The sequence below is a fragment of the Bactrocera neohumeralis genome, chromosome 2, assembly GCF_024586455.1.
Source record: "Bactrocera neohumeralis isolate Rockhampton chromosome 2, APGP_CSIRO_Bneo_wtdbg2-racon-allhic-juicebox.fasta_v2, whole genome shotgun sequence".
NCBI classification, from domain to species: domain Eukaryota; kingdom Metazoa; phylum Arthropoda; class Insecta; order Diptera; family Tephritidae; genus Bactrocera; species Bactrocera neohumeralis.
Genome location: NC_065919.1, coordinates 69,858,393 through 69,876,616, shown reverse-complemented (window position 1 = coordinate 69,876,616; position 18,224 = coordinate 69,858,393). Strand labels below are relative to the sequence as shown.

The window sequence follows — 18,224 nt, the reverse complement described above, 5'->3', positions numbered from 1 at the left end:
ATGATATGGTCTGGGTATACATATGTATTAAAAACTAATTTCGTGTTCCATATCATAAATAGGAAATTAAATTAGAAGGCCGTTAGTTTACTTAGAACTATTAGTTAACACGCAACTAGTTGGGAATGGGCGTCAAATTCAATAAACTCTTTTCAATTATAACACTTTTTGTGCTCCTTGGCACGATGCATGAAAGCAACAGCGCCAAAAAAGTAAGAATTTTCTTATGACAGGAAAATTTTCCTCTTTATTTGCTAATAACTCCGTTTTTAGCATCAAGTGATTCCGCAATTTGATCGCGTTGTTTGCCGAATTTATAACGAAACCATCGTAGAGTCCTTTAATTGCTCTTTGACTACGCATGACATAACCAAAGAACGGGTATTAAATGCCGAATTCAAACTGACCCAACCGTTAACCGATGTGAAGTTAAAAAACAAATTTTTTCTAAATCGCTCGGGCATCATTACCAAGTTTCTTGATATAGAAATGGATATTTGTGATGCACTTAGTCAACGCTTTGATTTTTATCTCTTTCGTATGGTTGTCGATGAGATACATCGCATATCGAATTTGCCGTTACAGTGTCCGTTTAATAAAGTGAGTATTTCGAAGTTATTTTCAACAAGTTTTTTGCTTAGAAGTGGTTTGGTGGCATCCAATTATATTCATTATAAAGGAGGTAAAGTCTATTGAGATGACTAGAATCATATATTTATATATTTTGTACAATCCAGCACTTGGTCTCATGTACTACATTTAGCACAAATATTTCCCAAGTGGTATTAACTCCCGATTATCTTTTCAGAATCGTTTATATTATATGCGTAACTTTACGATCAATTCGAAATATTTTCCACAATTTTTACCCGACATGGAATGGTCATCTTATCTTAATTTTACCGTTGACGACCGTAAGCTGATTGGAATGGATATTTTTGGTGTGGTGGTGCGGAAAACAAAATAGTTCGAAAAGTAAATCTTTTCTTCTAATCGATCTTTGTGAAGTAAATTGCTGACATCTACATTTTAAAATACAGAATTACATTTTCTAAAATCCAATAATTTGTAGTAAGAAGTATTAAGTTACTAAGAATGCTCGTGTGATTTTCTGCGTATGATCTCTCCTACTAACTGCGGGATGTAATTTTGTGAGATGTTGAGAAAACAGTTTTTTTTATATCTTATTAAAAGAAGGTGGCATGGAAACTGCAAGAAATAAGTATAGAAACTTATCAAACAGTCGAAAAGATTCCTTCGGAACGCAGGATATTCACTGAAATATTTGTTCTTAACAAGATTCATTTTGCCGAAATTGTACGAGTCCTTACTTAACATTTTTCTTTATATGCGGTAAAGCTCTTGTAAGAATGAAGGTGAGGCGGAAACATCCAAGTATTTTTTCCTCTATGGTCCAACGTTCTTCAAGACTGCGGTTGAAATATCTCGGCAGTGATAGCGAAATTGATATTAGCAACTTCAACAAATTTTGACAGTCTCAAAGCGCTCGACTTATGATGCTATTATCAATATAGAGGAGTTTTAGCTAACGGACTAGCATTTTCAGCTGTACAAATAAAATTCTTGTTGGAGGTTATAACAAGATCGACACACCAAGCCAACCGCAAATGGTGTCAACACAGCTTCACTCTGGAGCGGATTCACGTGGGCGACGGGGATGTCTACGCCTGTCGCGAATTCGTAGATCGTTTCATCGGTTTTTGATTTTCCCCGCCATGCTCCTGTTCTGATCGTCTTTTAGACAATGCAATTTTCAATATTAATGACATTTTCGGATGATTGATTGCAGGTGTATTAGAGGCCAACTCCGCGGCTCTCACCTCAGCTTGAAATATACTGTAATGGTCCGGCAGTTTAAAAGGCTGACTCGTAACTAATTTTAGTATATCCACGCACTTACTCTGTACTCCATTTTCGTGCCGTCCTTATAAATACTTTATGTGTCGCGCGCAGTTAACATACCTTTACGCCAACCACCTTTTCAATGTTTACTCTGTACTTTCTTTCCTAATTGGAAAGTGGAATCATGTAGTCGGTGCTTACCAAACCGGGATTACCCACCGAGCTATGCCCAAAGTTTTTATATGTAAGTTCTTCTGAAGCCAGTAGTTGCCTCGTCGAAATTGTAGTTTTCAAATTGATAATCCTTGGCTTGCAGCGCCAGGATTTCTCGGCTAATCAATTGCTTTAGTAGCTTTGACTATGGTCAGGTCCATATGCTGCTTCCACCGAAGAGTTTATTCGGAACGACGGTCGCTTCCGAGAGGTTGATGTTCAATTTAACATCACTGGTCCTTCTCACTCTTTTTTCTACATTGTGATTTGTTGTTATTGTATCGACAGAGTTCTGCCAAGTTAACAGTTCTTGGCCGGATTAAAATCCAGGTCCGTTCCGGTTATGTAGACCCGACTGTCACGGTACATTGTGATTTCGCAGGGTTTGCTATCCAAGACCACCCTAAGGTATGTATTTGATGCTGTCCTTGAGAGACAGGCATGTCCTATTTATCGAAGAGAGCCTCCAAGGATTTTGTATTTCCTAGTGAAATAATCAGATCATTTTGTTTTTGTTTTGATTCAACCCCCTTGCGATTCCCAATTCTCCACTATATTTCCTTTAATTCATTTCCACTATCTTTGCCGAGGGCTGCTTTCTCAAGTGGTTAGCGGTCATTCGGTCAATTAAATTATGGTTAAAAAAGGTTCCTTACCGAATGAAGGAGTCTTGGTTTAGTTAGTTAACCAGATGGCTACTAACCAGATATTGAGAAAATGGTCCTTAATTATTTGACCGTTTATTCACTACTAAATGTGTGGAAATAGCACTACACTCCAATAAAAATACAAATATAAAAAAATATATATATAAATATAAATATAAATATAAATATAAACATGTATAAACAAATTTAAATTAAAATTGCAACATTTCACTGTAAAGCTTTCAAGGTCACTTAGCGAGCGCCCACGCAATAGTGAGAAAACCTAAACCAGAAAGGATGCAGCCAACTAACTACCATTTGAATGGATTTTTAATTACTTTTTTTGCATAAAAATCTGTAAAATTAAAAACCTGAATGAATCCGCCTACTATTGTCACATAAATTTGCATTTCACGTTCAAATGCAAAAATTAACTCCGCGCCATGCTAATACCGAGCGAGATAAACCATAATAGTTTACGTTTTTTTGCTGATTTTGTTGATTTTTTATGGCTCTGGTGGAGCGTTGAGACGGTGACAAATGAAATGATCTATCCACTTTTCAAGCTTAAACTAAGACAAACACATTGCAATGGACTGACTAATACGAAAAATGTTTTGCTCCGCTTTCTGACAGCGTTCACACCTCCAACAACTTACAATGAAGCACCACAGGCTCCGCTGCACATTTACATATGCACACATACCGAATAATATCAGTTTGACCTTTAAAGCAGTGTTGGTGTGTGTGTGTTTGCGCTCGCGTTTGCGACAAATTTTCGTGTTATGGTTTTAGGAGAATTTTTGGCATTTTCGATTGCACACGTAGTTATTATTAATATTAGTTTTGTTTTTAGTTGGTAAATTTGGTCGTAAAAATTTTATTGCATTCGAAAATGCTTCGCGTTTTTGTACTGAAATATTTCTTGTATAAATTTAGCTGCAGTTTAGCTTAGACGAACAGAAAGCAACTGAACTGCAAACCGATACAGTCAATTAACCTCAACAATATCTGCAAAATGCGTGCATTTTTGGTAAGACTTACGAGTTCATCACCGTCTTTTCGAACGAAAGTAACACTCAAACTCTCTAATCACTTTACAGATCCTGTGCTCCGTCGTCTCTGCTGCGTATGCCGCTAGTCTCGGCTACGACTACAACGGTCCAGCGCTGGGCGGTCCCGTGCTTGGTGGACAGGCTCTTGCTGGTCCCAGTTATGGCGGACAAGCTCTTGCTGGACCCAGTTATGGTGGACAGGCTCTTGCTGGTCCCAGTTATGGCGGACAAGCTCTTGCTGGACCCAGTTATGGCGGACAGGCTCTTGCTGGTCCCAGTTATGGCGGACAAGCGTTAAGTGGCCCCAGTTACAGCGCTCCGGCTCCAGTTCCCGAGCTTAACAAGGAATTCTTCAGTTACACTGCACCCGAACATGAGTTCAACGATGCTGGTGATGCCGGTGACATCGCAAATGCGCTGAAGAAAAACGTGCGTGTTATCTTCGTTAAGGGACCACAAAACTCTGCACTCGAGAATGCCGCTGTGCAATTATTGGCCAAAAACGCTGTTGAGGAACGCACCGCTATCTATGTGCTGAACAAACAAGCTGACATCGGCGATTTGGCTAACAAACTGAACTCAGTCGATCATCGTAACGCTTACAAACCAGAAGTACACTTCGTCAAATATAGAACACCAGCCGATGCTGAGAATGCCAAGCAAGCTATTCAATCGCAATACGATGATTTGGGCGGCAATACTAGCAGCTACAGTGGTGGTGTTGCTCCAGTTCTGGATTTCGCTTCAAAGCCAGCCGCTCCTGCAGCTCAGCAGCCAATCGGTAGCGTGGATGGTGCTTATCTGCCACCAAACAAGGTTTAATGGTATGGATTTATCAAACAATTCGTTAAATATTAATTAAGTCCTGATGTTCCTTGTTAACTAAATGTATAAGTTTCTTCATAAATAAAAAAATAGATCTTTAAGAATACCGAATTAAAATTAATGGATTTTTATTATAATGAACTTTGATGCACATAGTTTATAACGGGGTTTTCAATAAGAGCGCTGAAATTCTTTATTACAGTGAAAGTACATTCGATCTCCACGGGCACGCTTACAGAAGTCCAGAAGCTGATCCCAATTTTCGACAGTTTGCAAGCATAAATCGGCTGATACTGCTACAATTTCACGTTCACCAAACTTGGTTTTAAATAAATCGATTATGACATTGATGTGTGGCTTGTGGCACCGACCTGTTGGAACCACATATTTTTCATGGTCTTATCATTGAATTCCGTCACGTGCTGGTCTTGATCATCACGGAAGAAGTACGGCCCAATGACGCCGCCGGTCCTTAAACCGCACCAAACCGTAATTTTTCCGGGATGCAATGTGACTCATGGAGTACGTGTGGATTGCTGTCTGACCAATAACACATATTTTGCTTATTGACGAAGCCATTCAGTTAGAAATGAGCCTCATCGCTAAGGATGATTCGATAAAAATCCGGATTTTTTCAAGTTCTTGCTTAGCCCAATTCACTAACATACGACGATTCTGATGGCCAAGCGGCTTCAGCTCCTGCGTCAATTTGATCTTGTAAGGATGAAGGCCAAGATCTTTTCACAAAATTCGCCGCAATGATGTCACAGAGATGCCCAACGCTTGAGATCGACGTGTGAGAAACTGATTTGGGTCTCCTTCAATTGATGCGCGAGCGGCAGCAAAATTCTCGACACTACGGGCACTTCTTTGCCTCACTGGCAGTGCCAGTCTGGCACGGAAACATTTTGTACTGTGTCTGTGCATTCAAATTTTTCCACTAGACGCTCAATTGCTGATCTGACAGGACGAATATGACGACCATAAATTGGACGTAGCGCTCTTAAGGTTGCGGCCACTGACTCTGAATTTCGGTAGTAAATTTTAGTAACTTCGACTCCTTGTTGTATCGTATATCTGCCCATGATGAAATGGCAAGCCTTACTGAAGAAAAAGGTCTACTCTTGTAGCATCCCTATTGAAAAATCTGTATGTAAACTCAGTTGGTCTTTGGTTTCGATGTACGTATATTGATATCTTTAATTTAATTGATCCAGTAAAAGTTAAATGCAGCGTCTGTTGGCGTCTATTCTTTGTTCAGAAACAACTTTCAGCTTAAGCAAACTTCCTTGGGGAGGCTAATTGAGGCTATATTCGATCACGACAAAAAGACATCTGCGAAGATAAAACAACCAAATCTCTATCCAAACGGTGAAGAATATTTCAATGATAGATATTTCCGTTAGAATGGGTGGTTGACAGACTATAAGGCTTTTACCTTCCTAACAGTGCAAACTGCCGTGAGATCTCACCTTCAGACCTTCAGAAAATTAGTAAAGTGGAATCGACTGAATGCAGAGCATGCAGCTGCTTGAGCAGACATATCTTCCAATCTGAAATTAATTACTGAATTGGGATGGCAAAAGCTTCAGCAAGTCGTAGAAACACACTTGGATGCACACTGAGCCTTAAGAGGATTTAAGTCAGGTCACTTTCGATGAGGCGTTCTTTCAATTTGGTTTTCATACTTAGCCATTTATGCAGTTTGCTTTATTGGAAAGGAATATAAAGACCACAATGGATGTAAACAACTTTTATTAAATCTAATCACATACATATATACACACATATAAATTAACTACCAAATAAAAACAAAATGCTTCACTCCGCCGGCGGCAGATAGACCAGTGGCGACGGCGTAGTCGTACTTGTAACGACGATCTGGTCCGCCGGGCGCTGCCGTGGCTCTATTGCTGCAGTGGAACCGATAAAATTTTGCGTTGGTACCACGCTTTCGAAATTAAAGTGATTGGGTCCGTTTAGCGATTCGTATTGTGATTGAATAGTGCGCTGCGCATGCTCAGCCTCCTGGCGCGTGCGATATTTGATGAATATCACTTCAGGTTTCTGTTGGGCTGAGCCGGGTTGTTGTTGTAATTTCTTTGCCAGTTCAGCGGCACTATGTTGCTTCGTTAGCACGTAAATGGCCGTCTTTGGTTGCTGGCTATCCTTCAGCAATTGCAAAGCTGTCTTTGTGAGGCCGTTCTGTTCCGGCGCTTTGATGAACACGACGCGAAGGTTCTTTTTCATTTTGCTCAATAGATTATTGAAGTCTGGCGGCAGTTCGTAGTTTTCCTGTGGTGCAGAAAGATAATAGTACTCTTTATTGTAGTATGTGGGTTCCGGTATGCGAGAGAGTGGAGATGCGTGCTGGAATTGTATCGGCTGAGCTGGTTGCGGCTGTAACTGTACAGTGGGCTGGACCTGCGGTACAAGTTGAGGTTGGCGTTGTGATTGAGGGAAAAATTGCTGTTGAATTTGTGGTTGTGGCTGAAGTTGAGGTTGAGGCAGCGTCTGCGGCTGCGGTTGAAGTAAAAATTGAGGCTGAGGTTGTGGTTCTGCTTGAATTTGTGGCAGAGACGCGGGCTGAAGTTGTGGTTGGGCTAAGGTTTGCGGCTGTTGTTGAGCAGGCTGTGGAGATTGTGTCTGTGGATGGACTTGAGGTTGTGGTAACGCTAAAGGTAGTGGCTGTTGTTCAACTGAAGGTATTTGCTGGGAGAAACTATGTGTCTGAGCTTGTTGAACCTCCGAAATCCTCTGTGATAGCTGTGCTTGTTGCTGCTGTTGTCCATAACTTGCCAGTTGTATTAACTGATTGGCGAATTGCGAGCCACCAACTGTTGCAATATTTTGACTCTGAACAGGAGCTTGTGGCTCGGAAATTGTAACGTTTTGTTGTTGTACCATTGATTGTTCTTGTTTAGCAGCGAACTTCTGTAGTAACTGTACTTGTGGATAGGTCAAGGCCCCGCCAAAATTCGGAGCGTAATTTAATTGATAGTTGTAGCCTTGCGGTGCCGCGAGAGCCGCCCCTACAAATAGTGAAAACTGCAAAACGGAAACGGTATAATTAGTATAAGGAATTGTGACCAAAATATCAAAAGTGTTTTTCTTTTTTGGCTTAATTTAAATTTTTAATTCAAAATTGAGTTAGTTAAAGATCACCATCCAAGAGTGGCAACGGAGAAATTGCTTACTATTAATTGAATTAATTTCTTCTTCTTCACTGGCGTAGACACCGCTTACGCGATTATAGCCGAGTTAACAACAGCAATCTCATCCGAGGCTGATTGTTAAATTTCATTTGGATTCATTCCCTATGTAGGGGATGTTTCGCCTTCTCAAATTAGCTCGCCTTCAAACGGATGTTCTTAGGCTACCCAGAGGATACTTGGTCAAAGACCGGAAGTCGTGAGTTGCTTGAGCCATGTGTAAAAGAATCGTTTCTGGCCACTCTCAAGTGAAAGTCGATCAGAGAACTTTCCTCACTTGCGTGAACTTCTACACATGACTCCATCCTCCATTAATCCATTAATTGAATTAATTTAATTACTTTAATTATTATTATTGTATATTTTTATTTTTTGAAACATATACCATTTTATATAATTTTTGACACTCACTAGAACTCAGTTCGTAAAATGTTTGTATACTATATGTATTTCAATAACAACACACATTCTCGAAATCACTAAACCAATTTTTGCACTCACCACTAACACACGCATCATCGATTTAGTTGATTTTTTGTCGAAAACCCGTGCAAACTACGAAGATTCCCTCCGCAAGTCTTTACAACGTGAAATTTAAAATTTAACTGTTAATCAAGAGAGACAATAGTGCACTTTTTATATGTCGGCAAATTAGGGAAACGCGATATGTAACGATAAAGCGATAGTAATCCAGACCCAATCATATCCAATATGATAAAAGCTGAAAAAAACCAGAAAATAAATTATAATAATAATAAAAATAAAAATAAAAACCCGAATACTAAGAAAATCCAGTAACTACAAAAACAAAGCTTAAACGACCTCCGAGTGATCAATAAGCCAGTAATGGTAAGCGTCAAAATGCATAAATTTTCATCTCACATCATTTTTGTACTTTATTTGTGCCTACACATATACACACATGCATACACTCACAAATGTGGAGCTTAAATACAGACATACATATAAGCCCTTTTATATTACAGACAAGTTATACCCACATATGTATGTATATATATATCCTTTTTCGTATGCACATCTGCGCTTTTGAGGGCAAATGTAATTTTGTGATCAAAATCTGAGACATATAGTATAATTTAGCAAAATTTTTGAATGCAGCCCAGACAGGCCAGCATGCTGAAAGGTGAAGAGTAGCTTGCTACTAATCCATTTTTGGCGGCTTAGCAATTTGCAGCGAATTAGCAGCAAAAGCGGGCGTTGACGTGAATAAGCAAACATAGACCAGCTCTACTTAACCAAATCTATAATGAGGTATAATTTTCTATGTGTGTATGTGAGCATGTACATCGGCTAAAGCAACTGACGCGCGACCCCTGCTGAGCGGAGAAATATTACCAGCAACACTTTTGATATCAACTGAAGATGATAACAGTGGTGTAAGACTGATGAAGTTGCACATAATTTTATATTTATATTCTGGCATGTAGATTTTTCCAGACTTATTACAGATTTTAAAAAAGCGTATTTCATATAAACATTCTGGTAGCAATTTGTAAATTAGTATTGGGGCCACATTTCATGCAAGTATATTAAATCCATTTCGAGGTTCCTTATTTTTTTAAAGAAAAAATACAGAAACTTCAATTTCAATGGGGAATGTTTATTATCATCTGAAAGAGCATTGTTTGGCGTTTATTTTTTGTATAGTATATCTTTCAAATATTCATCCTTTGATTCCAATTTTCGATGACTCGTTCGAACATTTCAGCTGGTAATGGCACGTGTGATGAAGGCCTGAATCGAAGCGGGTTTGTCCGCATAGACTTTAGACTTTACATATCCTCACAGGAAAAATTCTAACGGCGTGATATCACACGATTTTTATCTGCTCACCGAAGTGTTTTCTCAATATATCCATTGATTAATGCGAAGTGTGAGAAGTGGCGTCATTTTTGAAGAAATATGAACCGATGATTTCGCCGGCCCACATACCACACCAAACCCTGGTTTTTTCTAAGTGAAATGGCTGCTCTTGAACCTCTTTGGGTTTCTCTTCCTCCTAAATGCGGTAATTTTGCTTGTTTACATACCCATTGAGCCAGAAATAGGCCTCGTCGCTGAACAAAATTTGGATCTAACACGTCGGAACTTCTTGTCGATGTCGCTGGGTAAGGTCGAGCGGCTTCAGCTACCCTTCTTGACAGTAGAATCGATAAAAGATTATATATTTTCCAAGGTTTTTGGAACAATTATTTTCTCATATTTATGTATTCTATATTTTTTGTAGCTAATTATTACTACCCTTAAACACTGTTTGTTGTGTTTACCTGGCTTAATGTTTGCAAATGATTTACTCTGTCGATTTTATTCATAATCTATAAAATTTTATGTTAATTCTCTAAATTCTCTATTGATTAATAACAGAGGCGTTTCACAGTGGGGTGCTAAGTTATCTGCTTTGAAAAGAATATTAACGTTTTTGTTTCTGATGTTCTGGTGAAGGAATAGCAGTATGAAATTTTAGTAATCATTGAATAAATAGCCTTAGCCTTAGAATATATAAGCATTCACCACTTTTCGATTTTATTCTAGTTTAAGCAGTTTAATTTCCGGTTAATATAAATTAAGTTATTTTGTTTTAATTAATTTGAAACTTAGTCCATCTCATAAGCAAAAAAAAAAAAACAAATAATGGGGGTACAGTCCATTTCGTATTTACTTCACACTCAAATTAAAGTTGTAAATATTTTGCGATGTTTTCAAAACTTTAGAGGACCCTGAGAATTAATTATATACATATATGGAACATTTTTAACTTATATTACAGGCTGTGAGCTTACTTAGTATCATTACAATAATCTTATACCCTGAACATGTATTTATTAAGTTTGACAGGTGTTTCGTAATACCTAAAAGGAGATGTCGGAGAGCATGCAAAACATACAACTGTGGGCAAAAAATTTTAGAACTTTTTAATTTAAATTCCGACCGAAAATCCAATCGTCAAAATATTTTTTTTTGTAGGTTGGCATGATTGTCAGCGACATCTGTGCTGTCCTGTGCCACATCAAAATAATCATTTATGTTCAGTATACGCTAGTCTTTCTGAAGTACATAAAGTGCATTCGGTGACTTTTACGATGAGTGAAGTTAATCAACAAATAAGTTCCATTAAATTTTGTGTGCGGAATCAAATTTTATTGGTACAAATTATTCAAAGAGGGTTGAAAACGCATTGACGACGAATCACAATCACGACGGCCATCAATATCCACTGATGATCAACAGGTCAATAAAGTAAAGGAATTGGTGTTTGAGAATCGACGATTAACAGTCAGAGATCTTACTGGCATCGTTGGAATGTCGGAAAGAGCGGTGAAATAATTTTGAAAGATCATTTGGGCATAAAAAAGTGAAAGCACGATTGGTTCCAAAATCGCTAAATTTTTCCGATAAACAGCTTCGCCTTAACGTCTATGAAAGATGTCATAAAACGTATTATTACTTTCGGCGACTCTTGGATCTATGCTTACGACCCGGAAAAGGACGAATTTCCGCTGATCACGGATTTTGATTGGCCCACATGTTGATCGTCATTTATGTCCTCACGACCACTTTGAAAACGTTGAAAACACTCGTGCACTCTGCTACGGGATATACAATCAACGCCATAAACTTCTTTCATCAATTGAAATGTTTCGGTAAAAGTTTTACGAATTTTAAAACAAAATTTAATGTCTGCTCTTTGTTCGAAGCTCATTTTCGCACCGATAACACAAACACACTGACACTTAAATAACTTTACTTGCGATCAATAAAATGTCATGAAATTCTTACTGGATAATCAATAAAGATAGCAGTTTATAACGCACTAGTCGCAAATATAGATGGCGCTACCAGGGGGCGCTAGATTCAAAAAGTCCCGTCTACTTTGGAATGTTCCTTGTACACTATCGCGTAATTTAGAGGCATCCGAAATCGTTTACCGCTCCGCAAGGTAACTTTAATAACTGTTTTGAAGATTGGAAAAAGCGCTAACACAAGTATTTTGTGGTCAGGGGGATTACTTTGAAGGGCACAGGATAGATTTTAAAGAATTAGTAAGAATTTTTATATAATGAACAAAGCTTTACTAAATTTAGTTAGTAGTAGTAGTATTTTTTAATGATCATGGAAACGAGCGAAGCCTAGTTAGCAATGCTCGTCGCTCTTCTGTTCCTCTATATATTGGTCCTTCAGATTTTAAGATATAGCTCGGACACTTCGTTTTCTTCTTAACAATTGTAGCAAATGTTTGTATTAAGAGAACAAAACTATTATATTCTGTAGCACCATGTCGCAAGGCTCTGGTCTAAAACAGATATGAATCAGATATGAACTAATTCAAATTCAAAGTTACCGCGGACGCCTCTGTATGTCGCCGCTTACAAACATACTCAACTTACATCTGGTCAACAACATTTGCATAAATCCACAGCGACAAATTGTGTATTTCTAAGAAGAAAAGACAATAAAATTTATGAGCGTTTTTGATGTATTCATACATAATGCGTTTGCAGTCCATCGAAAGCGCCTAAAATGGTCTAAACATAATTAAGTAGCAGTGAAATTCGATTAAGCGATTTTTAAAGATATCGTAATATGGTAGCTGGCTGTGTCGAAACTTATAATACATATTTATGGTAAATACAAAAATGTAGGTGTAAAGCAAACTAAATTGAATGGTCTTTTGAATGGATTTATAATTTTCGAGGTCTGCAAAAATGTTGGATATATGTATATATATTTGGATTATAAATTTAATCAGTATATATAATCGTCTAAGTATATGAGTATGTGTAGCATCGCTTATTGCGTCACTGCGAATTCATAAAATTATTTTCCCAATTTCTCTTTTTTACTTTTTTCTATTGCAAAATGAAATAACTTTTGTCTGTCCTAGATATATGTAGGTAAGCGGAGACAGTTGCTCTCATTGGCGAACTAGTTTCTTTTCATATGACATAATCTTGATTAGCCCTGAAATTCCTGCAAACGATAAATGTCAGTTGTCATTAGTGTGGTGCACAGCTGTCAAGTGGCGCCAAACAGACAATAAAATCCATAATTTAAAGGTTCAACCCTGCTGTGCAATACCCCTTCCACCTCTGAGCTCTTCTCGTCATTTCATTTGCATTTCCAAACAAATTTGTTTTTGTTTTTCTATTTTCAGCTGTTGCTTTGTGTTTGGTTCTGCAAATTGTCAAACCGCACCAAATTGATTGTCATTTTATGTTAAATATTTATGGACAATAAAAAATAAAGTCATAAAAATTTCACCTACTCAACAGTGGTCCAACACAAAGAGCAACAATAGCAAAACATAGTTGATAACAAGGCAGTTGAGTGCAATAAAATGATCGTTTTGAATGAATAGATAAATATCTGCTCCGTGCAATTTGCGTCGACAGCACTTGGTATTATGATAACGATTTGTGAATCTCGCAAGCCGATCGTATGAATTTGCATGAAATTACGCATAAATTGTATAAATCCGCTTAAAAATTATTTTTATTATTTTTATTTGCCGTTGATTTTTTGTTTGCGTTTCGCTATTGTTTTGTAGGCCAATAAACGGCTCATTGTTGGCCACTTGTTGTTCGTATTGTAATTCAAATGAAATTAGATATTCATGAACTCTTTGTTGATCATCGAAATGACACTAAAGTCAATCGATGGGTTCGTAGTCGTTGTATAATTCGATGTCAGAGTTAATAGGTAGCAGTGAGTGCAGTTGAACTGATGACTAAGTTAACAGTGGTGGTCATGGAGGTTGGGAAAGCCTCTTCGGGAATGATGGTGGGGGTTTCATTAATGGAAACCAAGGATACCCAATATTCATTATTGGACAATATTCGACCGAATAAACCACGTCCAGCACGCAGTGAAGAAAATATAACAGAACGATTTGGCGCATTTCAAATCGAGATCTTAAATTGTAAGCGTATAAAATAAAACCTGAGCCTTCCCAAATGACATAGCATCACTCTTTGGGCTCATAGAAATCTTACGTTTTCGAGCCAAACTTTGTTCAATGATGAGACCCATTTCTAGTTCAATGGGTATGTAAGCAATGCAAATTGCCGTATTTGGGGCGAAGAGCAACCTAAAGAGATTCAATAGCTGCCATTTCATCCAGAAAAATAACGGTTTAATGTGGTTTGTGGGTCGGTGGAACTGCCGGTCCATATTTCTTTAAAAATGATGCCGGTGAGAACGTTACTGTCAATAGCGACCATTATCGCGCCATGATAACCGACTATTTGATGCCTGAAGCTCATAACCTCGGCAACATTTTGTTTGAACAAAACGTCGTCAATTCCCACGCATCACATCAATCAATGGGTTTATTAAGATAACATTTCGGTAACTAGTTTGAGCTGTTCGAATGGCCACCAAGATCGTATGATATCACACCGTCAGCCTTTTTCATGTAGGGCTATGTAAAGTCTATGGTCTATGCGGCCAATTCCGCTTCAACTCAGGCCTTGGATGAAAACATGACGCATGTCATTCGCCAGTTACCAGTTGAAATGCTCGAAAGAGCCATTGAAAATTATACACAATGGATGAACCATCCGAGACCTAGCCGCTATAATGGTCGAATCAGACATTACACCTTTAATTTGGCAATCTCCCTGAGAAAATAATCTAGTGACATGATTTTGGCGGCCATTTCACTGGGCATTTCTTGAAATTAACGAGTCGCCAACTTTGCACGCTATGCGTATGAAGATGTGTTTAGACATGTCAAAAAAAAAGCACGTGCACCGTTAAACCAGAAATTCATTCGTGTTTTGCGCGAAGAGCTCGTACAGTAGCCACCGCAGGACGTGAATCTGCCTAAAAACGATTTTAAACTTCAGGTTGTCTTTATACCATATTTAGTACAACAAATAATGATTTTCGTTTTTCTAACAAGTCTTATGACGAATAAACTGTTCAGTGAGTGAGTTATATTGTAAACTTACAAAATCGGCGGCCTTGATCCTTACAGGTTGCATGAGTATAAAATGTTCGGTTACAGCCGATTTTTGTTAAATTTTGTTTCTTTTTCTTTGTTATTTTTTTAAACTTAAATATAACTATTGATACTCGGGTCACAAGTACCCGAAGTGATCAACCATTGGGTTAGGCGATAGTAAATTGCATTGCTGAGAATCTCATATGCAATAGTGTTTTCCGGCAATATGGGTAGTTTTGACACTGTATTCTCATCTAACTTGCACGTCTTGAAAATTTCAGATGGATAAAGTTAAAACTTTTAACATCTTTATGAAAAAATCGATCACCCTGTAAATAATCGAAATCTTCTTTCGATAGCCCATCTGGGGATTAAGTTACAAAAACATTTTTTTTTATTTTGATTGTGTTATTGTACAATAAAATAAATTAACTAATCATAAGTTTTTGACAAATCTCCATTATCATCAGATGTCTTGTTAGTATTGAAATGAGCTGCACTGTTGTTGTTTTAAATTATTGAGAAACACCAGTGAGCATTTGTAAGCGTTGGGTTTGCTCTGTGGGCACAAGTGGTGCATTAATTGCTTGATTGAATTTGGACATCCGTCATCTGGTGTTTGCGTTTTAACACTGTAATTATTGTAGTCAGTCAACTTAGTTTGTTAATTAATAACTTGTTATTTAATTTAATTATGTTCATATATTAATAATAGTGTTAGTATATTGAAATGCCTCTTCTGCAGCCTTTAGACATCTTTAAGTTGAACCTTTGTGGTAATACCTGTAGGCTTATTGACGTTTTTGATAATATTTGGCTGCCAAATAATTTCGAAAAAAAAAACGCTTTAAAATCCATAAATCAATACAGTAATTATGAACGATTGCGATAAATGTTTGTATGTTAATTTATAGATTCAAATTCATAAAATGATGCATTATGTGTGGTACTTAACCTAAAAAATCGTGTTTAATAGTCTAGTTTTATTAGGCAATAAATCGCTTTAACTTGTTAAAAAAAATTGTTTTAAAATCCGGTTCAATTTCAATGACAATGTGAGGTTTTTTTATTTATTTATTTTTATGAGTCTAGTTCATACAAAAATAATACCCCGCCCACAATGAAAATAAAATAATAAAATATTATTATATATTTTTCAATGTAATATAACCAAGACAACCTATATGACTTGATATTCATATTTGATAGCCTATAGGCCAACATAATAACTTTAAGCGTGAACTCAAGTCTTATTACCTTGTAAGGTGTGTCAGTGAACTAAAAGCATAAAAATGCAAGCTCCACAGTGATGACTTTTATATTAAAAATGACTAAAAATGAATAGAGCCGAAGCTGTTAAATTATTACTAAATAAAATAGTTTTTTAAGGCAAATAATCTAATAAAACTAATTATATTATAATATGTGGTGTATAGAAAACTCAAAACGCTTGAGCTCGTTTGTGCGTGTTATCTGAATTTCAATCACCGTATGAAGCAGTTGGTCGCCCAATTAATATTTATACTTCCGTTATTGAATTCGGCCATAGGATCTATAAGAAAACATTTTTGGAATATTTTGATACTTGGATGGAAGCATTGACACTTTTTAAAAGTATTTTCAGCTTCAAATGAATAAAATAATATTTTGAAAACGTTTAACTATAAGTAACAACAAGCAAGGTAGGTTCGTTTGAAACTGAACATTTTATATTATCGCAATTTGTAAGGATCAAAGCTATGAATATAGCTTCAGGTGTTGGCAATACTGTATATTAAACTAGCGGTAGTATTGCCCTGTTTTCACTCATTTTAAACAATAGCATACACTGTTGTTAGAAAGAGAATCTTTCTGAAAGTTCCCATTAAAGTTTCTGAGGTCCATATAATTTATGTCCGATTCCGACAATTTTTGGGCGTAAGATGAAATACCTTAGGGGCGTTTAATTTATATACTATAAAATGATACAATCAGATGGAATCAAAAAGTTTTTTTATGTGGGAAAAAAGCGTGATAGGCCTTCACAGCTTATGAAAGGAATCTTTAAGGGAGTATTCTCATGCAATCACTTCGAAAAATCGATTTTTTTTTTTATTTTGACAGTAAAACCTATTGAAAACATGCTGTGAAAAATTCAGACCGAAATTCATAGTATTTGATAAGTTACAGCTCATAGTCGCCGACGTGTCGTAAGCTACTGTCTACCAGGCGCCATCACAAGTCTGCAGTCTATTGAAACTTTAAACGCATTATTCTCGAATCATCATTTTCATTGAAACTGTCATGGTCCTAAAAAAAAAGTATTCAACCGATTCCTTTAAAATTTAGATATGTTCTTCTACTCATTTATAGTTATCGTCCCTACCAGAATTGTTTATTTTCGAAAATATTTTCATATTTTTTTTAACGATTTTTAACGAAAAAACAAGATTTTCGTTACTTTTTTTTGAAGGTCGACATTTTTTTTATTGAAATTGATTATATTTGGTAGGGACGATAGCCGCAGAACTACTGCATAATAATCCATTCGATTTTTTTATTTCAGACAACATGAGCAGCCGCTATCCCCATGACCAGTGAACTATTTTTTTTTTGTTGGGGACTACTTTGATTAAAAAAAAATATATTAAAAATGTAAAAAACGAAAAAAAATTTTTTTTTGTACATTTCAAAATACAAATAAAATATATTAAAAAATTAAAATGATTGAATTTTGTTGTCGCATAAAAAAAAAATTTCTTAAAAAGTGCTAAAATGTATGCGTTCACATGAGAGTACCCCCTTAAGTCGCCTCACACAACGAATTTGGTTGAAATTGATGAATAGAATTATGATTTCACTTAAAGGTGGACGGTGTCATGCCCGCTGTCCAATTTTAATACCTTCTCCTATAAAGTCCTTCCATGCAATTTTGGTTGTGAAATTTAATGCTTGTGCCGCAGTAAATAGTAAGTTATCACACACAGTTATCGAGAAACATTAAATTTTACTCTCGAGATGATGGAAGAGGTCTTAAATTGGACGATTTGCGTGGCACCGCCCACTTTTAGGGGAAATCACATATCTCGAGATCAACCAGACAGATTTCAACCAAATTTAGTACGTTACATTCATCTGACATTTTTATGTTACAGTGTGACAAAGGGCGAAATCGTACTACAGCCACCCCTACTTCCAATATAACACTATTTTAAATTCCATTTGATTCTTTCACTTTCCAGTCCACTAATCAAGAAGCAATTAATATAACGGAATAAAACTATTCACGAATAATATCTTTAAAGTATGCCACCTTATGACCAAAAATATTCTAAATTCAATAAAAACTGTAACGCCGCAGTACTCTAGTATCAATAGTTAACTTTTGGCTGAAAATATCAGTTAATGTATGAAATATAGAATTGAAATTCAGAGATAATCTTTTCTTGATATTAGTATATCTGTG

General features: G+C 36.7%; 2 protein-coding genes across 2 annotated transcripts; one reads left to right on the top strand and one right to left on the bottom strand.

Moving 5' to 3' along the window:
* The first annotated feature begins 3,741 nt into the window (after positions 1–3,741).
* LOC126759437 (uncharacterized) lies at positions 3,742–4,600 on the top strand. The gene is made up of 2 exons (XM_050474247.1): positions 3,742–3,756; positions 3,827–4,600. Exons 1-2 carry the CDS (start codon positions 3,742–3,744, stop codon positions 4,598–4,600), a joined length of 789 nt encoding a protein of 262 aa, XP_050330204.1.
* Positions 4,601–6,424: 1,824 nt separating this feature from the next.
* On the bottom strand, positions 6,425–10,148 carry LOC126763033 (uncharacterized). The gene is made up of 2 exons (XM_050480243.1): positions 10,104–10,148; positions 6,425–7,651 (listed from the first exon to the last, which is right to left on the bottom strand). The coding sequence occupies exons 1-2, from the start codon at positions 10,146–10,148 to the stop codon at positions 6,425–6,427; spliced, it is 1,272 nt and encodes a 423-aa protein (XP_050336200.1).
* Between the last annotated feature and the right edge of the window lie 8,076 nt (positions 10,149–18,224).

What these genes read in the sequence shown, in the direction of transcription:
- LOC126763033 (XM_050480243.1), bottom strand. Translation starts at nt 10,148, where the DNA reads ATGAATAAAATCGACAGAGTAAATCATTTGCAAACATTAAGCCAG. An exon ending in ATTTGCAAACATTAAGCCAG is followed by an intron (nt 7,652 to 10,103) that starts GTAAACACAACA and finishes TCCGTTTTGCAG; the next exon opens with TTTTCACTATTTGTAGGGGC.